This window comes from Nomascus leucogenys, chromosome 8 (genome assembly GCF_006542625.1).
Source record: "Nomascus leucogenys isolate Asia chromosome 8, Asia_NLE_v1, whole genome shotgun sequence".
In the NCBI taxonomy this organism is placed as follows: domain Eukaryota; kingdom Metazoa; phylum Chordata; class Mammalia; order Primates; family Hylobatidae; genus Nomascus; species Nomascus leucogenys.
The window spans coordinates 113,020,651-113,045,417 of NC_044388.1; the positions used below are offsets into that span (position 1 = coordinate 113,020,651).

A 24,767-nucleotide genomic window follows, 5' to 3' on the forward strand; every position below is an offset into this window, starting at 1 on the left:
ACTTCCGGTCGACGGCGGAAGGCGGAAGGCGGAGCGGTCCCCGCAACCCGGCCCGGGGGAGCTGCCTTCCAGTTCTTAGTCTCAGACCAGGACACCCTTGGGCGCTCCCCGATGCCGAGCCCGCAGCTTCTGGTGCTCTTCGGCAGCCAGACAGGCACGGCTCAGGATGTGTCGGAGAGACTGGGTCGCGAGGCCCAGCGCCGGCGGCTTGGCTGCCGGGTGCGGGCCCTGGACTCCTACCCGGTGGTGAGGGCTCGCTAGGGCCTCGGCGTGGGGGACGAGCAGGCCTCGCGTGCCGCCTCTCGGGGTCATCGACCCAAAAGGCATCGCATTTTCTCTGAGAGCGGGTCTTTCCCTTATGGCGGATTTAGGGAAAGGGGAGACTTGGGAAGGGGAGTTCAGTTTAGCACCTGGAGGAGGTTGGAACCTGAAAGAGAAGACGGTCTGGCTGCCCACATAAATCCCTCTGCCCTGTCAGCCTGAGTGAAGGAGAAGGGGGTCAAGTTTTGGGAAGGACGCCTGGTCCTTACAGCCGGAGGTCTTACGTGTGTGTGTCTTTTTGTTGAGGTGAATCTGATTAACGAGCCCCTGGTGATATTTGTTTGTGCAACTGCAGGCCAAGGAGACCCGCCTGACAACATGAAGGTAAGGCTGGCCTGATGCGGCTCTTCAGATCCTTGCCCTCGACCCTCACCCCGTTTTCATTGTCTGGAGTCTAGGTGCAGTAAATAGCTCTCCTCTATCTCATGCACCTTCAGAGGTGGATTTGAGAGCACGTCCGTGACTGGAGCTGGGGGCTCTGGTTGCCCTCTCTAATAAACTCTTCGTAGCCACCGAATAGCCTTATTATCCATTTTAACCTTTCTTATTTTTCCAGGGCTATCTATATGTGCATCTAGTCTGGGTCTTGTGTGTATTTCTAGACTGCATGACCCTCAGGGAACCTTGCTGAATTCTCTGACCATCTTTTTTTTTTTTTTTTTTTTTTTTTGAGACGGAGTCTCGCTCTGTCGCCCAGGCTGGAGTGCAGTGGCGCAATCTCGGCTCACTGCAAGCTCCGCCTCCCGGGTTCAAGCCATTCTCCTGCCTCAGCCTCCCGAGTACCTGGGACTACAGGCGCCCACCACCACGCCCGGCTAATTTTTTGTATTTTTAGTAGAGACGGGGTTTCACTGTCTTGGCCAGGATGGTCTCGATCTCCTGACCTCGTGATCCGCCCGCCTCGGCCTCCCAAAGTGCTGGGATTACAGGCGTGAGCCACCGCGCTCGGCCTCTGACCATCTTTTAAGCACATATTCTATTCTTGGCACAGTCTGGTGCTGGGGATCCAGCTGTGAACCCAGCAGCCATATTTCCATCCTGGCAGAGTTCACACTGTAGCAGAAGCAGCTAACGGGCAATGACAGTGCCAGCAAACACTTGCTGCTGGGGAAAGTAGCATTTGTCACAGGAGCACTGATAAGGGGCATCGGGCCTTATCTCCCCCAACCTTGGGGCCCAGGCAGAGGTTTCTGGAAGAAAAGAGTGTAAGCTGAGTCATGGAAGGATGCGTGAGGGCTAGTCAGGCACCAAGGAAGAAGGAGCAGTCTGTGTAGAGGAAAAAGATGATTTGGCTTGTGTGAAAAGTGGAAAGCAGCTCAGGGCGACCAAGCTGAGGAGTGCACTGGGGCAAGAGGGGAGGAGAAGAGAGGCAGGAAGCCAGGCCCAGTCCGAAGAGCCTGAGTAACCACAGCAAGGCAGATGGGCTTGAAATGAAGGGCTGTCGGAACTGTAGGGGTGACACAGTCATGTTCCTATGCTAGCAGAACCGCCACTGGTCTGCAGCAGAGCAAGAATAATGCCATGAGATGCACAGGACAGGCAGGAGATGCTACCAGTCTGAGCTAAGGTGGTGGCAGAAGATAGAAGTGGACACATTGCAGGGGTGTCAGGAAGAGAGAGTCCCCGGGACGTGGAACGGTCAAGCAGAATCGAGACAGGGATTTGGGCTCTGGAACCAAGATGGATGATGGTTCCATCCACAGAAGTCAGAGAACAGGGTGGGAGGAGGGGGCTGTGCAGGAAGGGAACCTGGAGACACTGAAGTGGAGAAGTGCAGTAGGACCAGCGCTCCAAGGAAGATCCTGGGGCAGAGGTAGGTGGTGAGGTAGCCACAATACAGAAGTGTGAGAAGAGGAAGCTTCTCTCTCCCCACAGGACAGGCTGCCCAGAACGTTAGAGCCCAGGAGGGCAGGAGAGTGACCAAGCAGCTAGAAGGGAGGGCGCAGCACCCCAAGGAGAGGACTGGGGAGTGGGTGTTCCAGGAAGGGCTCCAGCATGTAAAGCTGCACAGAAGTCGAATAAGATAAAGCCTGAGAGGCAAAGGGATTGTTGGTGATACCAGGAAGGGCAGCTTCAGTGGCTCGTGGGGAAGAGAAGCCAGATGACAGGAGATCAGCAACTGAGAGAGTGAGTGGAGAGCATCTTTTAAGAATGTCTTGAGTGCGGGCCTGGTGTGGTGGCTCACGCCTGTAATCCCAGCACTTTGGGAGGCTGAGGCAGGCGAATCACGAGGTCAGGAGTTCGAGACCAGCCTGGCCAACGTGGTGAAACCCGTCTCTACTAGAATTACAACGATTAGCTGGGCGCAGTGGCGCGTGCCTGTAATCCCAGCTACTCGGGAGGGTGAGGCAGGAGAATCGCTTGAACCAGGGAGTCGAAAGTTGCAGTGAGCTGAGATTGCGCCACTGCATTCCAGCCTGGCGACAGAGCTAGACTCCGTTAAAAAAAAAAAAAAAAAAAAAAAAGGCACTGTGGCTCACACCTGTAATCCCAGCACTTTGGGAGGCCAAGGCAGGTGGATCACGAGGTCAGGAGATCGAGACCATCCTGGCTAACACGGTGTGAAACCCCATTTCTACTAAAAATACAAAAAATTAGCCAGGCGTGGTGGTGGGCGCCTGTGGTCCCAGCTACTTGGGAGTCTGAGGCAGGAGAATGGCGTGAACCTGGGAGGTGGAGCTTGCAGTGAGCTGAGGTTACACCACTGCACTCCAGCCTGGGCGACAGAGTGAGACTCCATCTCAAAAAAAAAAGTCTGGCTGTGAAAAGGCTAAAGAGTTAAAAAGAAGGAGTTTTTTATGAGAGAGATTTGTCCGGGCACAGTGGCTCATGCCTGTAATCCCAGCAATTTGGGAGACTGAGGTGGGAGGATCGCTTGAGCCCAGGAGTTCAAGATCAGACTGGGCCAACATAGTGAGACCTCATCTCTACAAAAAATTCAAAAAGTAGCTGGATGTAGTGGCTCATGCCTGTGATCACAGTTACTCCAGAGGCTGAGGCGGGAGGATCTCTGGAACTTGGGAGGTTAAAGCTGCAGTGAGCTGTGATCACACCACTATACTCCAGGCTGGGCGACCGAGCAAGACCCTGTCTCAAAAAAAAAAGATGGGAGAAACTTGGCATGTTTTTGTTGTTGTTGTTTGTTGTTGTTGTTGCTTTTTGTTTGTTTGTTTGTCTTGTTTTGTTTTTTTGAGATAGAGTCTTGCTCTGTTGCCCAGGCTCGAGTGCAGTGGCGCGATCTCAGCTCACTGCAAGCTCTGCCTCCTGGGTTCACGCCATTCTTCCGCCTCAGCCTCCCAAGTAGCTGGGACTACAGGCACCCGCCACCACGCCTGGCTAATTTTTTGTATTTTTTTAGTAGAGATGGGGTTTCACCATGTTAGCCAGGATGGTCTCGATCTCCTGACCTCGTGATCCACCCGCCTCAGCCTTCCAAAGTGGTGGGATTACAGGCGTGAGCCAAGACACCCGGCCGAAACTTGGCATGTTTAATTGCTGGCACGGGAGAGACGGGAGAAAGAGGCTGAAGACTGAGTAGGGACGGCAGGGGATGTGCAGCAGCTTCGGGGAGAGCTGAGCTTAGGTCGAGGGGTCTCAGATAGAGTGGGATGGAAGAGAAGGGGGTTCAGAGTGGAGCACAGGCAGGGGAGGGGAATGGTGGGATAGGGAAGCCCCAGAGCGTGGGAGAGGAGAGGGGCTGGGGCTGGGCTGGGCATTCAGTCAGCCAGTGGCAGGAAGCTGGTGCTCATGCCGGGATGCAGGTCAACGAGGAAAGGAAGAGTCCCAAGCATGGGCACCCACAGAGAAGACCAGGAGTTGCAGGGGGCAGCTAATGCCCACAGCAGGAGCTGGGAGCTCCTTGAAGAGGCCATGGACCCAGGGCCCGTGGCCCCGGAGGCAGGGGCGAGTCTTAGTGGCTGTCCATAGCTAAACCGGAGGACGCTGGCTCTCCATCCACAGTGAAACAGGAGGACCCTGGCTCCTTGCTGAGGATGCTGTAGGTGAGGCAGGTGACCCCAGCAGCAGACAGGAGAAAACAGAGGAACCACAGTGAAAGGCTGAGTGACCAGGTCCCTGCCTGTCTGGTGAAGAAACCCACGGGGCACTGGGCGTGCTGGCTCACGCCTGTAATCCCAACACTTTGGGAGGCCGAGGCGGGTGGATCACCTGAGGTCAGGAGTTTGAGACCAGCCTGGCCAACATGACGAAACATCATCTCTACTAAAAATACAAAAAATTAGCTGAGTGTATTGTCGCACACCTGTAATCCCAGCTACTCAGGAGGCTGAGGCAGGAGAATCCCTTGAACCCGGGAAGCGGAGGTTGCAGTGAGCCGAGATCACACCACTGCACTTCAGCCTGGGTAAAAACAAATGCACCAGAAAGAACCACACCCCACCCGAGGAAGGACCCGCATAACAGGTAGAGACGGGCAGAGGCCGAAGCAGCTGAGGATGTGACCCCCGTGGGGCGAGGGCAAAGCTGGAGACTCAGGAACGGGAAACAGTTCTTTTTCTTTCTCTTTTTTTTTCTGGAGACAAAGCTCTCTCTCTGTTGCCCAGGCTGGAGTGCAGTGGCAGTGATCACAGCTCACTGTCCCCTGATCTTCCAGACTCAGGTGATCCTCCCACCTCAGCCTCCTGGGTAGCAGGGACTGCAGGTGCGCACCACCACATGCAACTAATTTTTTTTTTTTGTATTTTTTTGTAGAGATGGGGTCTCAAACTCCTGGGCTCAAGCAATCTGCCCGCCTCGTCCTCCCAAAGTGCTAGGTTTGCAGGTGTGTGCCGCCATACCTGGCCAGAAATAGTTATTTAAATGGACATGAAAAAACTTTAAAAGATTAGAAGAGGCTGGGCGCGGTGGCTCAAGCCTGGAATCCCAGCGCTTTGAGAAGCCAAGGTGTGGGAGGATTGCTTGAGCCCAGGAGTTTGAGACCAGCCTGGGCAACATGGCAAGATCCAGTCTCTACAAAAAAAAAATAATAATATATTAGCTGGGTGTTGAGGCCGGGCGCGGTGGCTCACGCTTGTAATCCCAGCACTTTGGGAGGCCGAGGCGGGCGGATCACGAGGTCAGGAGATCGAGACCACAGTGAAACCCCGTCTCTACTAAAAATACAAAAAATTAGCCGGGCGTGGTGGCGGGCGCCTGTAGTCCCAGCTACTCGGAGAGGCTGAGGCAGGAGAATGGCGTGAACCCGGGAGGTGGAGCTTGCAGTGAGCCAAGATTGAGCCACTGCACTCCAGCCTGGGTGAAAAAGTGAGACTCCGTCTCAAAAAAAAATATATATATATATATATTATATATATTAGCTGGGCGTGGAGACACACACCTATAATCCCCACTACTCAGGAGGCTGAGGTGGGAGGATTGCTTGAGCCCAGAAGGTCAAGGCTGCAGTGAGCTGTGATTTCAAGACTGCATTCCAGCTTGGATGACAGAATGAGACCCTGTCTCAACAACAACAAAAAAAAAGCCAGGCGCGACGGCTCATGCCTGTAATCCCAACCCTTTGGGAGGCCGAGGTGGGTGGGTCACTTGAGTTTAGGAGTTCGAGACCAGCCTGGCCAACATGGTGAAACCCTGTCTCTACTAAAAATACAAAAATTAGCTGGGTGTGGTGGCACGCGCCTGTAATCCCAGCTACTTGGGAGGCTGAGGCAGGAGAATCACTTGAACCTGGGAGGCAGAGGTTGCAGTGAGCTGAGGTCGCGCCATTGTACTCCAGCCTGGGCTACAGAGTGAGACTCCATCTCAAAAAAAGATGAGAAATCCTTCTAGAAAGTATGACAAAAAGCAAGATAGAAAATGGAAGGAAGCAGATACCAAAATTCAAAGATAATTCCAGTGGCCTCAGAATGAGAAGACGATGGTGGAGAGGAAGTTATCCAGGAAAGTAATGATGTTCAAAGCTGGGTCTGCGGCCAGAGAGCCCCATGCCCAGGAAGGGCCCTGCTGAGAATGAAAGGGCTCCCCCCAGGGCATGTCACTGTGGGTTTAGCCTCTGGGGACAGAGTGCCCTACACACCCTAAGGGCGGCAAGTGGGGCCCTGGCTTTTCAGCGGTGGTGCCAAGCCCAGGACAGACCCAGCCACGTGCCAGTCAAGTGAGGGAAAAGTCACAGGAATGTTCTCTCCGGAACCCTTTTCTCGGGAAGGAGGAAGTTCACCAAACGGAGCAGGGAAGAGAGTCTTTTGGGATTCAGGAAGCAAGGGTGTCTCAACGGCAGGGCGCTAGGGAGGGTCGCGGGGGCAAGAGGCTGGGTACGTTTACTCACACAGCGTGGCCCAGAGAGGCAGCTGATGAGGCAGTGAGGTCCCGGGAGGCCAGGAGTGGTCCAGGGCCAGGGTCAGAGCTGCGGACTGACAAGGCCAGGGCCTCTCTGTCCACACAGGGGCCCGGGGCCCCTACTCTAGCCTCCATGCTTGGCCACGGGCAGCGGAGGTGGGTGGGCGGTGAAGACCACGCACACAGGCCACCCGGGATCCAGGTATGGAGGAGGCAGTAGGTTCCTTGGGGGGCCTCCAATCAAGCTGGGAGGCCACCGTGGAAGGCGTGATGTGGAACCAGAGGATCTGGACCCTGTTGGCTCGAGGTCCTGCAGCCACGGAAGGAGGGGGATGTGTCTCAGCGACACTGGAACCTCAGAGGGCTGAGTGTGAGAGCCCCTGGGATGGACCTCAGAGGTCCGGGTGTGAGAACCCTAGGATGGACCTCAGAGGTCTGGGTATAAGAGCCTCTGGGATAGACCCACTCAGGGAGCAGAGGCCCATGGTCCGGCTGGGAAATGACAGGTGGAAGTGAGGGACCCCTGGGGCGGTGGACAGTTTGGAGACCAAGTGCAGAGCTGCTCCTGGCAGCTCAGAGCCTGGGGCACAGGAGGGTGGTGTCCCAGGAAGGGAGCCCCACGCAGGCCCGGAGTGCACAGCAGGGTCTGGCTCCTGCGGGCAGGGTGGGCCCTGGCCTCCCCAGGCCCTGGACCAGCCCTGCCTCCTCCCAGTGCCCATCATCCTGCAGGCTGGACCCGGGCCCTGCCTTTTGGCCAGATAGGTCCAGTTGCATTCTGCCCCCATCCTGCCCCCTGCCTGTTCCCGAGACCCTCCCCTCACCCCCTGCTGTGGGGCTGGCCTAGAGGCTGAGGACTCTGACTTGGAGTTTCCTCCGGCTCTAGAACTTCTGGAGGTTTATATTCCGGAAGAACCTGCCCTCCACTGCCCTCTGTCAGATGGACTTTGCCGTCCTGGGCCTCGGGGACTCCTCATATGCCAAGTGAGTAGGGGATGGGACAGTGGGCGGACGGAACAGTTCTGGGGGTTGAGCAACAGGTGCGCTGGCAGAGGACAGAGACCGGCTTCCAGGGTCGGCCCCTGCGGGCCTCAGGGCCCTTGCAGTGGTACTGGCTTCTCCACAACGCTCCCTGGTGGGCACCCCAGGCTTCACGCTGCGGGGAGGGCACAGGGGAGCAGGCAGGGTGGCAGAGGGCTGGGCTCAGAGCCACGCTGACGTCACACAGGCCTACCTGGCGCCGGTCCCCACTTACAAAAAGGCGTGCTGTGAAGTGTTCACGACTTTGAGCCTGGAGGAGGACCCTGTATGCTCCTGCCACCCCGGAGGCCGCCTCTGCCTTTTCTCCTGCGCATTTTCACAGTGCTCCTCTGCAGCATAAGCAAGGAGTGGCGTGTTCAGTGTGCAAATGGTATCTTTAGACCCCGCAACGGTGAAAACCCCGACTGTCCACGTAGGGCCCAGGTCCACTGAGCACCGAGCATCAAAAGCCGTTTGCGTAGCCGGGTGTCAGTCACTTCAGATGAAAAAGAACGGGAAGATCGGAGACAGCTCCCCCCCGCCCGGTTCTGCCGGGAGGTTTTGTTCCGTGTGTGACGTTGTTCTGTGTGGGACGTAGTGTTCGTTCAGGAGACGGAGGGAGCTCTGCTGCTGACAGCGTTCCCGGGGAGGAGCGTGACCCGGGGCCAGTCATGCCTCTCGGAACCAGAGTGAGAAGTGAAACTGACCCGTGGGACAATGCCTGGCTCTCTCCCCAGCACAGAGTTTCTTAGCTGAGGAGTGACCCACACCTTGGCTGGGGGCCTGGAGGCCTCAGCTGCCTGAAGTCCCTGCCCAGGGATGAGGGCCCATCAGTGGGACGAGGCCGCATACTCCCGCCCACACAGGCTCATTCTCCGTGAGCAGAGGACCTGCTGCTTGGGGCCCTGGCAGCTGCCCTGGTCTCGGCAGCCTCTGGCGTGTGGAGGCCCTGCCCCCTCCTAGGGTGCGGCCAGCGTGGAGTGTGTTTTCCACCCGAGGGAGGCCCTCCCCAGGCTCCACTCTCCGCCCAGGCTCCAGCCCAGGACCAGCCTCACTGTCTCCACAGGTTCAACTTCGTGGCCAAGAAGCTGCACCGACGGCTACTGCAGCTTGGGGGCAGCGCCCTCCTGCCCGTGTGCCTGGGCGATGACCAGCACGAGCTGGGGTGAGTCTACAGGCGTGGCACCCACCTCCACAGTCTGGTCTGGCCACACGCAGGGTCCGCTCAGGCCAGCGCATGTGCTGCCTCCCAGGCCCGACGCTGCTGTGGACCCCTGGCTGCGAGACTTGTGGGACAGGGTTCTGGGGCTGTACCCGCCGCCTCCGGGCCTCGCCGAGATCCCTCCTGGAGTCCCGTGAGTGGGCCCCGGGTCACCCACAGACACAGCAGACCCAACCCGGCCTGGGGATCTCGCCCTGGGTCCCTCCCGTGTGGGTGGGTGGCCCCTGGGGAGTGGGTCCTGGTCTGACCAGCGTGCCCTCCCACAGCCTGCCCTCCAAGTTCACTCTGCTGTTCCTCCAAGAGGCGCCCAGCACGGGCTCTGAGGGGCAGCGGGTCGCTCACCCCGGCTCTCAGGAGTCCCCGTCAGAGTCGAAGCCCTTCCTAGCACCCATGATCTCCAACCAGAGAGTCACCGGCCCCTCCCACTTCCAGGACGTTCGGCTGATTGAGTTTGACATCTCGGGCTCCGGCATCAGGTGAGGCCTGAGCACAGCCCAAGACACCAAGTGGGCGATGGGGACTGCTGGGAACCGAGGAGGGCAGGGTGAGGTGGGCCGTAGGTCTGGGGTTCAGAGGAGGCTGGGCCGGGCTGCAGGGGATGACTTCCATCCGGGGCCGCCAACGTCCTCCCCACAGAGTCCCCACGGCCCTGGTGGCTTCTTCCATACAGCTTTGCTGCTGGTGATGTGGTGCTGATTCAGCCCTCCAACTCGGCTGCCCACGTCCAGCAGTTCTGCCGGGTGCTGGGCCTGGACCCTGACCAGCTCTTCACGCTGCAGCCGCGGGAGCCAGGTGAGCCTGGCCTCGGCCACCCCGACTCTCTGCCCTCTCCCGTGCCCTGGGCCCCCACCCCAAGGGCTCCGCCGCAGCCCACGGAGGCCTCCCGCTCACCCTGCAGATGTCTCCTCCCCCACGAGGCTGCCCCAGCCCTGCTCCATGCGGCACCTCGTGTCCTATCACCTGGACATCACCAGCGTGCCTCGTCGCTCCTTCTTCGAACTCCTGGCCTGTCTGTCCCTCCATGAGCTGGAGCGGGAGAAGCTGCTGGAGTTCAGTTCTGCCCAAGGCCAGGAGGAGCTCTTTGAATACTGCAACCGGCCCCGCAGGACCATCCTGGAGGTGAGGTGGGCGGGCGGCAGGCCCAGCCCCTGAGCTACAGCCACGCTGCAGCCACCCTGAGACTCTCTTTGCCTAGGTGCTCTGTGACTTCCCGCACACAGCTGCCGCCATCCCTCCCGACTACCTGCTAGACCTCATCCCTGCTATCCGGCCGAGGGCCTTCTCCATCGCCTCCTCGCTGCTGGTGAGGGGCCTGGTGGGTGGAGCCCAGGACCGGCCCTGGGAAGGCTGGGACCCGGGCTGTGGGGTTTTGTAAGTAGCGGCTGCCCTCTGACCAGGTGATGTTCCCCTACTCGGACTGCCTCTGGGGGAGGGAGGTGGGGCCCACAGCCCAGGCACAGGTGAGGGCAGCCTTGTTCCACCACCCCCACCCCGCCGTCCTCCCCAGACTCACCCCTCACGGCTGCAGATCCTCGTGGCTGTAGTGCAGTTCCAGACTCGCCTCAAGGAGCCCCGCCGGGGCCTCTGCTCCTCCTGGCTGGCATCCCTGGACCCTGGGCAAGGTGACCCCTGCTCCCGTGGGCCCATATCCCCTTCTCTCCCATGCTCACGCAAATGCTGGGCTAGGGCCCTGGCAGACTCAGCACAGGTCTTTGATCTTCTTCGTGCCACCTCCATCCTGCAATAGGACCTGTCCGGGTGCCCCTCTGGGTGCGGCCTGGGAGTCTGGCCTTCCCAGAGACACCAGACACACCTGTGATCATGGTGGGGCCTGGTACTGGGGTAGCCCCCTTCCGAGCAGCCATCCAGGAGCGTGTGGCCCAGGGCCAGACTGGTGAGCACCCTGGGTCCCAGGGCAGGGTTATGGCCGGGGCTCCCCAGCTGAACCTCAAGGACCTGTGGCCAAGAGCACCCTGCATTTCCCTAGGAAACTTCTTGTTTTTTGGCTGCCGCTGGCGGGACCAAGACTTCTATTGGGAGGCTGAGTGGCAGGAGCTGGAGAAGCGGGACTGTCTGACCCTCGTCCCTGCCTTCTCCCGGGAACAGGTGTGTATGCTAGGGGCTGGAAAGGGAGGGGAGGGGGCTCAGACTCAGCCCCCAGCCCTGTTCTCTGCCCTACAGGAGCAGAAAGTATATGTGCAGCACCGGCTCCGGGAGCTGGGGTCGCTCGTGTGGGAACTGCTGGACCGCCAGGGTGCATACTTCTACCTAGCAGGGTGAGCTGGCCTGCGTGCAGCAGGAGTGGGCCCAGCCCCTGAGTGCCGAGCCTCATTGAGCCTTCTGCGACCTGCCCCTCTAGCAATGCCAAGTCCATGCCAGCGGACGTCTCGGAAGCCCTGATGTCCATCTTCCAGGAGGAGGGTGGACTCTGCAGCCCGGACGCAGCCGCATATCTAGCCAGGCTCCAGCGGACACGGCGCTTCCAGATCGAGACGTGGGCCTGAGGCCCGCGGCTGCCCGTGCCCCCTCTGATGGCCATCCTCCCGGGAGCCCAGGAAGGCATCCACGAGGGAGCTCCTGGCCAGCAGCTGCCTTCCTCTCGGACCAGCCAGCTGGTGCTCTGGGAACAGCCAGCTCCCGAGCACAGCTGCATTCCCGTTGACTCTGGATCCCACCCTTTGAGCCCTGACCCCACTGCAGCCTCTGCCCAGCCAGCCCTGCGCTCCCCACCCTGACAGTGAGCTGCGTCCTCATCCCCCAACCCCCTTCCCGGTCAAGGTGGTGGCCTGGACCGCTCCACCTCGCCGGTGCAGTGACCCAGGACGGCATCAGCAGCCCAATGAGCACCAGGGGTGGCATAGGGCACCCACGAGGCTGCACTGCACTCCTCTGCCCTGGGGCCACCTCAGCCGCTGCAGCCTGTCGAGCAGCACATTCCAGTCACTGCCCCTGCACTCCCACGGGGCTCACGCTGGGCTCAGAGGCCACTAAGATGCCAGCTCCTTGAGAGCAGTGGGGGTGTCCCAGGCCAGAGCAGCTTCTTCCTCTCCTGGTCCCAGAAAAACCCTTACAGTAAATGGTGGCCTCTGGGTGGCTACTTCTAGCACAGGCTTCCTTCCTTCCTCTAGCTCCTCCCAGTGCCCTGGGTGCTGGGTGCTGGATGGGTGGGTGCACCCTTGTTGGGCTGCCTGTACCCGAGTGGCCTCTACAGCTCTTCTGTCTGCTTCTAATGTGATATGCGCTCTGACTGCCTCGTTCTCAAGGGCTTAATGGGTCGGCTAAGATCTGATCGCCAGGACTGGGTTCTGGGCAGGTGCTGGGAAGGCGGAGCCAAGCTGTCCGTGCCGCTAGGGAGCCGAGGCTGCCGGAAAGAGGAGCGGTGGGAGGGGGCGTGGTGATGCAGCCCCGCCCCTGGGAGGGGCTTTAGGCACTGGGAAGGAAAGTCCTGTTGGAGGAGTCCAGTGGCGGTTCACACCCGCCTCGCTGTCCCGGAGTCTCGATCTGTGGTCGGCGGGTCGCTGGCACAGGACTAAACATGGCTGAGGCTGGGCTCCAGCCAGATCTGGCTGGGGAGGGCACCGCGTGGGCCCAGGATCCACCCAGAGCAGGCCGGCCTTGCTGGGGCCCCAGTAAAGTCCACTTCCAGTGAGGAGAGCCAGCCGGGAGGTCAGTGCCAGAGCCCTGGTGGAGCCCAGACCCTGCTTCCCCTTGAGGGCCACCCCTGTCGCCGCCCTGGGGTCCCTGCCTTCCTATCCTGACTCCTGCCCCAGGGCCACCACCCCTGAACTGTGCCCTGGGGCCACCACCCTCCACCCGGCCGACTCCAGCTCTGGGCCTGTCAGTCCACCTGGGTCCTCTCTGGGCCCTGAGTGCCTGGACCCTCTGTGCCAAGCACCAGCAAGTGAAGGGGATGACCTCGGGCACCCCCAAGGTGCCGAGACTACAGCCAGTGAGCCCCTGCTGGGGGCCGTGGCCGTGGAGGGTGCCTGGGCCCTTCCAACCTGGAAGGAGGAGGGGGGAGAGCAGACAGCGGGGCAGGGGGAAGAGGAGTGCCCGATCTGCACAGAGCCCTACGGGCCTAGAGAGCACCGCCTGGCCCTGCTGAACTGTGGCCACGGCCTGTGTGCAGGCTGCCTGCACAGGCTGCTGGGATCGGCCCCCAGTGCTGACCTGGGCCAGGTGCGCTGCCCGCTGTGCCGCCAGAAGACGCCCATGTTGGAGTGGGAGATCTGCCGGCTGCAGGAGGAGCTGCTACAGGCCGACAGGCCCTCACGCCAGCCCCGCAGAGAGGCCCCTGCACCCCAGCACCGCAACCCTGGGCCCTGGGGCTCCCTGGAGCACCGCTACCAGCTGCGCTTCCTGGCAGGGCCCGTGGGTGGCCGGGGCTGCCTGCCCTTCCTGCCCTGTCCACCCTGCCTGGGTGCCCGGCTCTGGGCTCTGCGGGAGCAGGGACCCTGTGCCCGCCGCCTGGCGCTGCTGAGCCTGCTGGCTCTTGAGCTTCTGGGGCTGCTGCTGGCCTTCACGCCACTCCTGCTGCTGGGACTGCTCTTCATGCTCCTGGATCGCTCCGGCCGCTGAGCAGAGCCCAGGACAGCCCTGACGCCAACAGGCCAGGGGGCCCAGACTGGCCCATGTCCCAATGCCTGGGTGCTATGAGGCCTGATGACCAGGCTGGAAAAACCCAAGGTTGGGTCCAGGGCGGTGGCCTTCAATCAAGACCTCCCATTGCTGAACCCACAACCAGGGCTACCCAGAGGCCTGACCCTGCCAGAGTCCATGGCTGCACTGCTGCCCAGACACTAGCTGAACCCAAGGACACCAGTGCCCAAGGACAGCTCCTGGAGGAGGCCGGCCCAGCAGGAAGGTCTGCGAGCAGGACCCCATTCACCCTGCGGTAGACGGGCACCGTACCGGCCACGGGCTGACGCTGGCCACACTTCCCCCTCCGAGGGCCAGCCGAGCACAGCAGGCACGAAGGTGAACAGAGATATAGCAGTGAGTCAGTTCCTTGGAGAGGGCAGAGACTCCACCCACCCTGTGTTCAGATAAGGGCCAGCGTGTGTCCCTGAAGGTCAGGCCAGCTGGGGGAGGGGCCCATGCTGTGAAAATTCAGCCTGCAAAGGTTCCTCTCCCCACGTGGTCAGGCCCAGACCAGCTGGGGGTTGGCGCTGGCCTGTGTTGCAGGGGACAAGGGCCCACCCAGGCCTTGGAACATAAGCTCTGCCCCTGCACACCCTCATGTCGCCACGCCTGGGATGGAGACATCGGGTGGCCCAGCGAGAGATGGAGCACTGAGCCTTGAACATGAAGCAGCTTTCAATAAACCAGCTCCTGGGGATGCCATTGTTACTACTTGTCTTTGTTACCCCATCTTCACCATCTGGGCGGGTTTTGTTTTTTTTTTTTTTTTGAGACAGCCTCACTTTGTCGCTCAGGCTGGAGTGCAGTGGCACGATCTCTGCTCACTGCAACCTCCACCTCCCAAGTTCAAGCAATTCTTTTGCCTCACCCTCCTGAATAGCTGGGATTACAGGCGTGCACCACCACACCTGGCTAATTTTTTTGTATTTTTAGTAGAGAAGAGGTTTCACCACGTTGGCCAGCCTGGTTTTGAACTCTGACCTCAGGTGATCCATCCGCCTTTGCCTCCGAAAGTGCTGGGATTACAGGCGTGAAACACTGCACCCAGCCTGGGGTGGGCTCTTCCTCACACCCAGGTGGTCCAGGTGCCAGACAGGAGGCGCTGGGTCCTTATTCCCCTACCACCATCTCAGCCAGTCTTTGTCCCTAATCCCTGCACAGACGCCCAAAGGCTACCCCCACACAACCTTGGAAGACCCAGGTGGGCACCAGGAGGGAAATCAACTGAGTTGTCCCCCACACAGGCACCCCCACACCATTGAAAATGTCCTCTTTGCCCAGTTGGGGTGGCTCTGCACACCCACCGCGTAGCCCTGCCAGGCGCACACAAGCAGCCCAGTCTGTACATGTGGGGGTTTGCACCCACACTCACAGCCCGCCCGGCCCTCGTGAGCTGCATGCACAGCCCAGCCCAGCCGCCAGTGCTCAGAGCAGGCCCACCCCGAGCAACACTGGGCCTCTCTCTGGCAGCTCCAAGCTGGGCCCTGTCTGGGTTGCAGCCCTGGGTGCCCACCCTAGGCCCAGGCCTGAGCACAGCCCACAGGAGCAAACTGCAGTCCAGGGAACAGGTGCAAACTTTGGCAAAGAGTTTTAATGGCAAAGTTGGCTGCAGCGACAATGCCACTCGGGGTGGGGCCGGAAGCCATGGTGGGGAAGGAAGGGTCGGCGGGCGGCAGGGCAGGGCCGGGTCCCTGAAGAAGCAGTGAGCGAGGCTCAGTGGGCAGTGGCGGGCGGGCAGGCGCTACTACATGATGGAGCAGGCGGACAGTGGGTTCCGCACGTGGCAGGTGCACGCGGCCCCACAGTACTGCCGGAAGGTCTGGTAGCAGCTGCCCTCGGGCTCGGCCCCCCACTGACCCCCGGATGGGGCTGTCAGCGCCTCAGGCGGCAGGCGGCTCAGGATGGACGTGTTGACAGCCAGCGCGGCCAGGCCGTAGTCGGTGAAGAGCACAGTCTCGCGGCGGCAGGTGGGGCAGGAGATGAACTTATACTTGGGGCAAGACTCATAGAGAATCTGCAGGCACTGCTCACACACAGAGTGCAGGCAGGACAGCACTCGGGGCCTCCGCTGGGTGACATTGTAGGTGTGCCCACAGGTGGGGCACTCCAGGGGCTCGCCTGCCGCTGCCGAAGAAGCCGCTGAGGCCGAGGGGCCAGGCCGAATCACGTACTGATTCACAATGACCTCGTCCTCTGGGGCCACGCGGGGAAAGCCCAGCTCCGAGCTTCCCTTACGGGGTCGCCGTGGCAGTGGCGGGGTATGGGGTGCCCCTTCCAAGGCAGGCATGTCCCCCCCACAGGCCTGGTTGACAATGATCTCTGTGTCTGAGGGCCAGGCACGCTTGGGTGCCAGCGTTGGGGTGGGCCGGGGAGCAGGTGGGAAGCAGGGGGCAGCCGGTAGCTCAGGGAACTTTTCAGGGTGGACGATCTTCATGGCCTCCATCTTGAGGATGACATGGGGGCCCTTCAGGCAGGACATGAGGAGCCCCGGCCAACCACTGCCCGCCTCGGGCCCGGGGTCAGAGGGCATCCGGCTGTCTCCAGTCAGACTGGATGTTCGGGTGGGTGGGGGCGTTGTGTGGGGCTGGGGGGCAGGTGACGGGGCAGCATCCTGGTCCCGCCAGGCCTGGGGGGGCCCCCGGCCGGCCCCTGGACTCCTAGGGACAGCCGGCGAGAGTTGGGGGCGCAGGGCCCCCCCCAGTGGCCACAGTGGCTTCTCTGGTCCAGTCCTGGGAGGAGGAGGAAGGGGTGGAGGAGGGGGAGGCAGGCGGGGGCAGGGAGGGGTGGGAGACTGCCTTGGGCTGGGGGTTTGGCCCAGGGTCTCACCCAGGGTCTCTGGCTGCTGAGGCTGGCGAGGGGGCGCGGGGGGGGCTCCCCCTGCAGCCGAGGTCAGCAGACCGCGGGCCGGGACATCGGGGCAGGCAGGGCTGGGGTGGGCCCCATGGCTCCAGGACAGGGCGCCCAGGGAAGGCAGCTAGCCGAAGCACTGGCTGCAGGAGGACCCGGGCGGCAGGCTCCGCGGCAGGAGCAGAGGCGAGGCCTGGGCCAGGCCTGAGCTGCAGGTGAGAGACAGCATGAGGGCAGTGCCCAGGCCACCCCTACCCTAGCCCTCGCCCTGCACAAAGGACCGGGCATCCGACCTCTGACCCTGACCTCAGCCATGGGATCCCGACCTCCGCGGGCCTCAGAACCCAACCCCCTCCCCGGTCCCCGCCTCCAAGGCCAGACGCACCTTCCCGAGGTCCGACCCCCGTCGCGTGGGGAGGGGCGCCGAGTCCGCCCCCGGCCCCCGCCCCCTGCGCTCACCTGCCCCAGCCTGGCGTCCCGGCCGCGCGCCGCCGCCGCAGAGGTTGTCTCAAAGGCAGGCCCGGACGCGGCGCCCGCGCCTCGGCCCGGCAGCTCGGGGGGATCTGGCGGCTCCGGCGGCGGCCGCAGCGACCTCAGGCGATGGCGGGGCCCGGGCGGCACCGAGGGGCGCGGGCTCGGGCGCGGGGCGCGGGGCGCGGGGCGCGGGTTTCGGCGCGGCGGCGGCGGCGGCGGCGGCAGGTGCGTGCGGAGCGTGGCGCGCTCTGCGGCGGAGGCGCGGGGACCGCAGTGCGCGCGGCGCCCGCCCGCGCCCGCAGCGCCACCCCCCGTCTGGGGACCCGCGCGGGGTCCGCGGGGCGGGGCCAGCCTCCCGGCCGCCCCTCGGTCCGCTCCCGGCGTCGCCCTCGCCCGCGGACTGCGTGAGGGGCAGGACCCCCGCGTCACCCCCAGTTCTCTCCAGGCTGACTCTGGGTCCTGGTCAAGTCCTCCCCAAATTCAGGAGGGGAATCCGGCTGTTCTCCTCCCTCACACTAGGAGGCCTCAGGACGCTGGAGTGAGAAGGAGGAGACCTGCGCGGAGGATCCCAGGGGAGCTGGTCCCAGGGCCCACCGGTGCCTAACCCCGACCCGCACCCCATGGGAAGGCCCCGAGTCCTCCAGCTCCGCCTGTGCCCGGTGCTGTAGCTCAGATAGGTTGCTGTGACCCTAATGGGCAAGAGCGGGGCGGGCGGAGCGGATCAGAAGGCCGAGGCCGGTGGACGGACGGGCCCGGTGGGAGTGCGCGAAGGACAGGCTGGCAGCCTAGTGTGGGGCGGAGGCGGCCCTGAGGACCGCACCTGCCCGGACAGGGCGGCCCCTGGCACTCCAGCGCGCAGGCCCGGGCCTCTCCGCTTCCTCACCCGGGGCTTCCCTGCCCTCCTGGGTCCGCCTTCTGCCTGTGGAGCCCTCGGGCTTGCTGGTCACCGTGGGGCAGGGGACCAGGGCTTCGAGGGCCTCCGCTGCCACGCTGTGACCAGCTCTGGAGCCCGCACCTGGCCCTGGACAGCCTGGCCTCCTTCAGCTCCTCTCTCCGCTGGACTGGCCAGGCCGCACTTGCTCTAGGCAGAGCCCCAGGGCCTGCAGGGTGCTGAGCCCAGAGGGGATGGTGTCGCTGGTGCGGGAGCTCGCGTGGGCAAAACAGGCTGGAGGAGCGGCCCTGCGCATAGGGTCTGGCTTGGCCCCTCCGTGGGGCCTCGGGCGAGTGTCACTCATAAGAGCAATAGAGAGAGGTGTGCGGGTGACAGGGGCGCTGCTGGAGAGGTCCTTACGGGGCCCTGGCAAGATGGTGGGGCAACTGAGGCAGCCTGGGCCTGGGGAGGGCCGGGAGCCCAGCTCCGCCGCAGACTCTGCTCACCGACCCGGCGCGCGCCCGAGGAAGCACCAGGCCGCAGGCCCCGCCCCCTCAACGAGACCCCGCCCCGTAAGGGATGAGACCCCGCCCCCGCCACGAGGCCCCGCCCCCCAGGCCGGGCCTTTTCAGACCCGCCATTCAGAATTGGAGAACCCCAAGCCGAGTATTGGTCACATCCGAACCGGGTCTTTCGGGAAACCCTGGAGCGCAGGGGCTTCTGGGCAATAATATTTCCACGGCCGGTTCCTGCCTTGTTCGCGCATGCGCTATGGGCCCCACGCAAGGGGCAGGCAGGGAGGTGGGCGTGACTTCCGGCGCCTGCGCAGTGGACCTCCATCTCCGGCCTCTCGTTTTGGGTCCCCAGGAGCACCCAGTTCTCCCCAAATCGGGGCCGGGTTTCCTGAACTCATGTCCCGACCGGTCTGACTGGCCCTACACAGCCACGTCTGACTGGACCGCGCCCTTGCTGGTGCTCCCCTGGGCCCCAAGGGCCCCACTGCCGTGGGTCGCCCCCGCGGCACTCGCCGGTGCCCGCTGCACCCCTGCCTGCGCCGGTGCAGATGGAGCTGGAGCTCGGCTGGAGGCGGGGGGCCCAGGGTGGGGACGCTGGGGGGCGCGTGTGGCCCCTACGCCCGCCAGGCAGAGGGTAACTGCAGTTTGAGAAATGAGCTAAAAATATCAGTAGTGTCTAAAGCCCGTGTCACTGATTGTAAGATAAGACCTGTGACAAAAGGTGCAAATCAAACATTTTTTATCAGTGAAAAAAGCAGAAAAGCCACTGGGCACGCTGGCTCACGCCTGGAATCCAGCACTTTGGGAGGTGGAGGCAGGCGGATCACTTCAGTCCTGGAGTTTGAGATCAGCCTAGGCAACAGAGTGAGACCTACGTCTCTATAAAGAATCAGCCGGCGTGGTGGTGCACCTGTAGTCCTTCCAGCTACTCAGGAGGCTGAGGTGGGTGGATCACTAGAGACCAGGAGGTTGAGGGCGCAGTGAGCCAAATCATGCCACTGCACCCCAGCCTGGATGGCAGAGACCTTGTCTCAAACAAAAATCGGCCGGGCGCGGTGGCTCGCGCTTGTAATCCCAGCACTTTGGGAGGCCGAGGCAGGCGGATCACCTGAGGTCAGGAGTTTGAGACCAGCCTGGCCAACATGGTGAAACCCCATTTCTACTAAAAATACAAAAACTTAGCCAGGCGTGGTGGTGGGTGCCTGTAATCCCAGCTACTCGGGAGGCTGAAGCAGGGGAATCACTTGAACCTGGGAGGCAGAGGTTGCAGTGAGCCGAGATCGCGCAACTGCACTCCAGCCTGGGCAACAGAGCGAGACTCCATCTCAGAAAAAAAGTAGCCTCCAAGAGCCTATGGCTCTCAAACATCTTGGTCTCTGTTAAGAAGAGGCTCAGAGGCTCAGAAGCCCTGCCTCAGCCGAGGCTTTGAGGTGTGTGAGCAATGGCTGAGGACTGCAGGCCCGGGAATCTGAGGGCCTCACCCCACTTCCTTTCCAGAGCCATGACCTCAGGCTCACCTCCTGCCCTCCTCTCTGGCAAGCTGCAGATGCCCTTTAGGGCCCAGGCCATGCCCTGGATGTGAGGGGCTGAGTCACTGGTTTGGCAGTGCCCCTCAAAGCCCAGGCCTGGGCTGCCGCCCACCTGAGGATGAGGGGTGGGCCAGCTGCCGTGCTCCAGTTGCTGGGGCCTCTTGGGATCTTGGGAACCCCATCTCTGAGCCCCGCCCCATGGCCCCGCCCCTCCCAAGGAGGGAAAAGCGGCTGCCAGTCGCTCAACTCAGGCACTGGGACCTAGAGCTCAGAAGACCGAGAGGACAGACTGCTGTGTTGCCACCACAGGTAAGCCCTTGGCTGCCGGGACTGCCCAGAACTCAGGGGCACTGCAGGGTCAGCCCCCTTCTCTCCCATCTCTCAGCCTCCCCGACCCCATTCCCAGCTCCATCCCAGGACCAATGCCACCAGGGGAGGGGGAGGATCCCTGGCAGGGGTGGCAGCTGGGAGACACCGGCCCTTGCTGCTTGCTCACACTTGGCTCACGCCCATGACACTAGCCTTGCACACACAGTTGGAGATGACGGCACACCAGGCACTGGTGCCTTGGGGATGCTGGCCTTGGACAAGGCATGCTGCTCCTGGTGGGGGCTTTCTTGGGCCGCAGGTTCGTGGGCAGCCATCCCACTCCACTGAGTCCGTGTCTGTCTTCTCTGCCCACCCCTGCAGGCTGGACCATGGACCCCCAAGAGATGGTCGTCAAGAACTCATATGCCCACATCAGCATCCCCCGGGCTCACCTGCGGCCTGACCTCGGGCAGCAATTAGAGGTAGCTTCCACCTGTTCCTCATCCTCGGAGATGCAGCCGCTGCCAGTGGGGCCCTGTGCCCCGGAGCCAACCCACCTCTTGCAGCCAACTGAGGTCCCAGGGCCCAAGGGCACCAAGGGTAACCAGGGGGCTGCCCCCATCCAGAACCAGCAGGCCTGGTGGCAGCCTGGCAACCCCTACAGCAACAGTCAGCGCCCGGCCGGACTGACCTATGCTGGCCCTCCGCCCGTGGGGCGTGGGGATGACATCGCCCACCACTGCTGCTGCTGCCCCTGCTGCCGCTGCTGCCACTGCCCCCCCTTCTGCCGCTGCCACAGCTGCTGCTGCTGTGTCATCTCCTAGCCCAGCCCACTCTGCCAGGGCCAGGACCCAGACCTCAGCAAATGTGGCTCAGGCAGTGCCTGGACATTCAGGGTGGCTGTTGTCATGGGCGTCGGCCCCTTCACACCAGGGACTGGGGCACGGACCCACCAGGAAGGTGGCCGCTCAGCCCGAGCTCCTGAAACGGAATCCCAGGCCCTAGCTGGAGAGAGACACCCCTGATTACCTTAAGGCCCAGGCAATAAAGCAGGGTGATCTTCCAGCAACTCTTCTTTGCTGCAGGCTCCTTTGGGAGGGGGCTGTAGCTGGGCACAGGGCATCTGCCCCTTTATGTGGGCCCGAGGACACACACGCACAGTCACCGTGGACGTTGTGGGGACAGGGATGCCACTGCCTCATGACGTCCACACTTTCCCCTGGCCTGCAGGTCCCGGGTCTGCCCAGAGGCTGCACGAGGGCTTGCAGCGTGTCCACGGCCCTGGCTGAGCCAGGTCTGGATTTGAGCTGACTTGCGTTCCCTGGGGCCCAGGCTGAGACTGTGAGCTGGGGTCAGTCCGTGAGTCGGACAGCAGCAGGATACGGCGCATGGAACTGGGGGGACCCCACGAAAGGCCTCCGAGACGAGGAGTGTGTCGACAGGAGGGTGGTGGGTGCGGTAGGTGCTGCAGGTTTCAGGGAGTGGAAGGTTGGGACAGGAGAGCCCAGACAGCCAGGACCACGCCCTGCCCACTGGTGATTCACCTCCCAACCTCGGCTGGGATGTTTTTCTAGTTTCCCAGGAAATATCTAATTCCTGCACACCTGCTGTCCTGCCTCGGGGCCTGGGCTTCCGGGAGGAGGTGGCCTGGACCAGGCCTGGAGGACGAGGCAGGAGGAGGCTGGGGCCGTGGGTGCTGGGCCGTCTTCTGGTCTGCTGAGCAGGGTGGGGGCCTCTCTGGGGCTGAGCACGAGGCGCTAGGCTGCTCTGTGCAGGTACTGCCTCACCACTGTAGGCCAGGGTGCCAGGCAGGGAGTGAGCATTGAGGCCAGCTTGGGGCGCCCTGGTGTTCCGGGCAGGGCAGAGACAAGGCGAGGAGGTGGCAGCCGAGCTGGCCACGCAGGACAGACGGGTCCTCATGCCATGCCAGCCCTTCCCTGACGCATGGTGACCGGCTCCACAGCAGGGCAGGGCAGGCGCGTGGCATGCAGAGGTCTCCAGGCATGGGACGGATGGGTCACTGCCCTGACCCTGTGCCGGGACTTAGCGTGCCAGGCTCCCCGCCTTGCCCCGTCGCTGGCCCCCACTGGAGGGTGACCGCACCCAGGCCAGCCACGGGAACTTGTCTGACCAGTCCTGGGGGCAGACTGCCAAGAAGGTGGGCAGGGGTGAGGAGGGGCCATTTGCTTCCACCCAGCGGGGCTGTGAGTGGTCCTGGGGTCCTGCCCACCCATCCCAACTCTTCTTGGTCCCTCAACTCTGCTCTGCCTGTGGTCCGGTGTGGACACACTGATCACACCTCCCGGAACCTGGGCCTCCCGGGGTGGCCTGGAGGCTACAGAGCAGCTGGGAGCTGCCTACCAAGGAGGCATCTGGCGCTGCTTGGGGTCCCGGCTGGGAGCGGGGATCCCCAGACACGGAGCTGGTGCGCCACCTGGAGTCCATGTGGACTGGTGCAGCCCTCTGCCGTCCAGCGGGCACCAAAATGAGGCTGAGAAGCCGCACAGATCCACAGACAAGCACAGTGGCAAAGTCTGCAGAGGGCTCTGAGCCAGCAGGGAACCCTGGCAGGCTTCCTAGAGGAAGAGACGTGAGCAGAGGCCAAGGCAGGAAAACATTCCAGTATGGAGGGGAGGTTAAGGGAAGGAGAGGGTAAGGGTAAGGGAGCGGAGGGAAGGGGAGGGGAGGGGGAGGGTAAGGAAGGGGGAGGGCAAGGGTGGGGGAGAGGAGAGGTGAGGGAGGTTTTGAGTGTGGGGAAGGGTGTGAGCATGGAGAGAAGGCCTGAGAGTGGGGGAATGGACCCCAAGGCCAGCCTGGATGAGGTGTTAGCAGAAGCTAGCTGGGTCTGGACAGGAGGGGGTGGGCAGGGGCGGGGGGCACCTTATCTCTTGCAAGTGGGTGGTGCCATTAGATCTAGTTTCAAGGCTTTGTGGCTGAAACGGGAGCCCACGCCCGCCGCAGCTGGCCACCTGCCTCTCTCCTGACTCCCATGCAAGGCCAGTAATGCAACCCAGGAGGGAGCCGCAGGGCGCCCTGGGTCCCCCACCCCCTTCTCCAGCCACCCCGTGGCTGTACATAGCCACCCAGCAGAGCCCATGCAGGTAAGAGACCTGGGCTCAGGTCAGTCAGGAGGGTGGGGGCCTGGGGCTGGGCCAGGGGGGTCCTGCGGGAACAGGAGGCTGCCCGGCTGGCGCCCACATGAACCAGAGGTGTGCAGACCCTGCTGTCTGCCTGTGCCCCAATGCCACGCTCCCTCCCAGGTCTGCACGCACCAGCCCCACAGACCCAGCGCCTGACCTCTGGGGTGGGCTCCTGGGGCCAGCACCCCATCCAGGCAGAAGGTCCTCGAGGCGGGCTGTCCACTGCTGGCTTCCCTCTGGCAGGATGCTGCAGCCGGCGGGCCCCCAGGCCTCGGAGGAGGGGGGCCCCCGGAGGAAAGACTGCATCATCTGCTGCTCGGCCTATGACCTCTCCGGGCACCTGCCCCGCCGCCTCTACTGCGGACACACCTTCTGCCAGGCGTGTGCGCGGCGGCTGGACGCACGGGCACCCGAGCAGTGCTGGATCCCCTGTCCGCAGTGCCGCCAGGGCACGCCCACGCCTCGTGGAGGGGTGGCTCTGCTAGACCTGGACCTGGCTGCTTTCCTGGCAGTCAAGGCTGAGTGGGAGCCAGCAAGACTGGAACCCCTGCCCCTCACCTCCCTCAAAGGCAGCGCCATCACTCAGCAGCCAGCTGGGCTGTGCCCTGCCCTGGGCCCCCAGCCCCACTTCCCCTGGCCCAGATACTGCTGCTGGGGCTGTGGCAGCCTCTGCTGCCCACCCCCAGGCAGCCCCGAGGTCTGAACTCTGGCCATTCCCACCCCTGCAGGGGAAATGCCTGCCTTGGAACCCCTGACCACGCACCATCATGGGTTCAGCCCACTCAGAACAACCTGGCAGTAGCGTCCTATACGCAGCTTCGTGTGGCCCAGCAGGGTGGTGTCATCCCAGCCGTGAACATCCCAGGCCACAGCCTAAAGTTGGGGGCTGGGAGGCTCTGCAGGAGGCTGGTGACCTCCCACCTGTCCTGGCCACAATGAGCAGACCCCAGACTAGCCCGACCGGATGTGCCTGGTGAGGACACTGCTGTCTGAGTGGGTGGCAAGCCCGGCTTGGGCCTAGACGCAGCGCAAAGGATGGCTCCCAAGAGAATGCGAAGGCCAGTCCCGGGGGCCTGCGCTGCAGGCTGGAGGGGCAGGGCCAGGCCGGCTGTGCCTGGCCGGCTGCCCAGAGCAGGTCTCCCCTCTCCCACAGACGTCCCCGGGGTGTACCAGGAGGGTGGCAAGACCACCTCCTTCCTCCCTGCTCTGCATGGCAGCCCTGTGAATTCACCCACTCAACAAAGCTCCTGGAGTTCCTACTGTGTCGGGTGCGGTTCTGGGAGGGTCTCATGCAGGCATGAAGCCATACTGGCACTGAAGAGGATGCCTCGGCGGGGCCTGCCTGAGGTCTCACAGCCCAGTTGGTCTCATCCTTGGCTGAACCTTTCCTGTCTCCGATCAGCCACCACACAGACCCTTTTGGGGGGCCGGGGCTGGGGCCAGAGACTGTGGACAGCAGTGACCACCAAGTCAGTGCTGCAACACCGCCACCCCCACTGGAAGCAGCTGTCACTCAGGAGCCCCAGGGAAGGACTGCTGCCCCCCACCCCCAGAGCAAGGGCGCAGGAGGGAGACGGAAGAGAATTTGCT

The 24,767-nt window shown here is 62.6% G+C and overlaps 5 protein-coding genes and 1 long non-coding RNA gene across 9 annotated transcripts; 4 read left to right on the forward strand and 2 right to left on the reverse strand.

Moving 5' to 3' along the window:
• Positions 1 to 2: 2 nt before the first annotated feature.
• On the forward strand, positions 3 to 14,189 carry NDOR1 (NADPH dependent diflavin oxidoreductase 1). Of its 4 annotated transcripts, none has more exons than XM_030818278.1 (14): positions 3 to 246; positions 568 to 645; positions 7,496 to 7,593; positions 8,696 to 8,794; positions 8,883 to 8,984; positions 9,118 to 9,327; positions 9,522 to 9,643; positions 9,750 to 9,970; positions 10,047 to 10,154; positions 10,359 to 10,473; positions 10,599 to 10,745; positions 10,839 to 10,957; positions 11,033 to 11,127; positions 11,211 to 14,189. In XM_030818278.1, the coding sequence occupies exons 1-14, from the start codon at positions 112 to 114 to the stop codon at positions 11,353 to 11,355; spliced, it is 1,794 nt and encodes a 597-aa protein (XP_030674138.1). In that variant the 5' UTR covers positions 3 to 111; the 3' UTR covers positions 11,356 to 14,189. The 4 variants fall into 4 exon arrangements, with proteins under 4 accessions (XP_030674138.1, XP_030674139.1, XP_030674141.1 ...); XM_030818279.1 differs by having other exon boundaries at positions 10,380 to 10,473; XM_030818281.1 differs by lacking the exons at positions 3 to 246; positions 568 to 645 and adding an exon at positions 6,027 to 7,010 and having other exon boundaries at positions 7,046 to 7,593.
• LOC105740214 lies at positions 11,383 to 14,190 on the forward strand. Its single transcript, XM_030818396.1, has 3 exons — positions 11,383 to 11,466; positions 11,552 to 11,658; positions 12,487 to 14,190. Exons 1-3 carry the CDS (start codon positions 11,383 to 11,385, stop codon positions 13,427 to 13,429), a joined length of 1,134 nt encoding a protein of 377 aa, XP_030674256.1. The 3' UTR covers positions 13,430 to 14,190.
• An 873-nt stretch (positions 14,191 to 15,063) lies between these two features.
• Positions 15,064 to 17,006, reverse strand: LOC115836292 (RING finger protein 208). The gene is made up of 2 exons (XM_030816498.1): positions 16,799 to 17,006; positions 15,064 to 16,548 (listed from the first exon to the last, which is right to left on the reverse strand). The coding sequence occupies exon 2, from the start codon at positions 16,020 to 16,022 to the stop codon at positions 15,237 to 15,239; it is 786 nt and encodes a 261-aa protein (XP_030672358.1). The 5' UTR covers positions 16,023 to 16,548; positions 16,799 to 17,006; the 3' UTR covers positions 15,064 to 15,236.
• A 1,915-nt stretch (positions 17,007 to 18,921) lies between these two features.
• Positions 18,922 to 21,502, reverse strand: LOC115836293. The gene is made up of 2 exons (XR_004031239.1): positions 19,841 to 21,502; positions 18,922 to 19,051 (listed from the first exon to the last, which is right to left on the reverse strand). It is a non-coding gene; the product is annotated as an uncharacterized LOC115836293 (long non-coding RNA).
• On the forward strand, positions 19,443 to 21,106 carry CYSRT1 (cysteine rich tail 1). Its single transcript, XM_030816499.1, has 2 exons — positions 19,443 to 20,037; positions 20,419 to 21,106. The coding sequence occupies exon 2, from the start codon at positions 20,427 to 20,429 to the stop codon at positions 20,859 to 20,861; it is 435 nt and encodes a 144-aa protein (XP_030672359.1). The 5' UTR covers positions 19,443 to 20,037; positions 20,419 to 20,426; the 3' UTR covers positions 20,862 to 21,106.
• An 856-nt stretch (positions 21,503 to 22,358) lies between the features above and the next one.
• On the forward strand, positions 22,359 to 24,434 carry RNF224 (ring finger protein 224). Its single transcript, XM_004092926.3, has 3 exons — positions 22,359 to 22,643; positions 22,949 to 23,138; positions 23,421 to 24,434. Exons 2-3 carry the CDS (start codon positions 23,041 to 23,043, stop codon positions 23,878 to 23,880), a joined length of 558 nt encoding a protein of 185 aa, XP_004092974.3. The 5' UTR covers positions 22,359 to 22,643; positions 22,949 to 23,040; the 3' UTR covers positions 23,881 to 24,434.
• The last annotated feature ends 333 nt before the right edge of the window (positions 24,435 to 24,767 follow it).

Bases quoted from the DNA above. Each gene is read 5' to 3' on its own strand.
- NDOR1 (XM_030818278.1), top strand. From the start codon at position 112: ATGCCGAGCCCGCAGCTTCTGGTGCTCTTCGGCAGCCAGACAGGCACG. The intron at 7,594-8,695 runs GTGAGTAGGGGA...CTGTCTCCACAG, and splicing joins GGGGACTCCTCATATGCCAA to GTTCAACTTCGTGGCCAAGA. The intron at 8,985-9,117 runs GTGAGTGGGCCC...GCCCTCCCACAG, and splicing joins GAGATCCCTCCTGGAGTCCC to CCTGCCCTCCAAGTTCACTC.
- LOC105740214 (XM_030818396.1), top strand. From the start codon at position 11,383: ATGGCCATCCTCCCGGGAGCCCAGGAAGGCATCCACGAGGGAGCTCCT. The intron at 11,467-11,551 runs GTGCTCTGGGAA...ACCCCACTGCAG, and splicing joins CCTCTCGGACCAGCCAGCTG to CCTCTGCCCAGCCAGCCCTG. The intron at 11,659-12,486 runs GTGCAGTGACCC...GCCCCAGTAAAG, and splicing joins TGGACCGCTCCACCTCGCCG to TCCACTTCCAGTGAGGAGAG.
- LOC115836292 (XM_030816498.1), bottom strand. From the start codon at position 16,022: ATGCCCTCTGACCCCGGGCCCGAGGCGGGCAGTGGTTGGCCGGGGCTC.
- CYSRT1 (XM_030816499.1), top strand. From the start codon at position 20,427: ATGGACCCCCAAGAGATGGTCGTCAAGAACTCATATGCCCACATCAGC.
- RNF224 (XM_004092926.3), top strand. From the start codon at position 23,041: ATGCAACCCAGGAGGGAGCCGCAGGGCGCCCTGGGTCCCCCACCCCCT. The intron at 23,139-23,420 runs GTAAGAGACCTG...TCCCTCTGGCAG, and splicing joins ACCCAGCAGAGCCCATGCAG to GATGCTGCAGCCGGCGGGCC.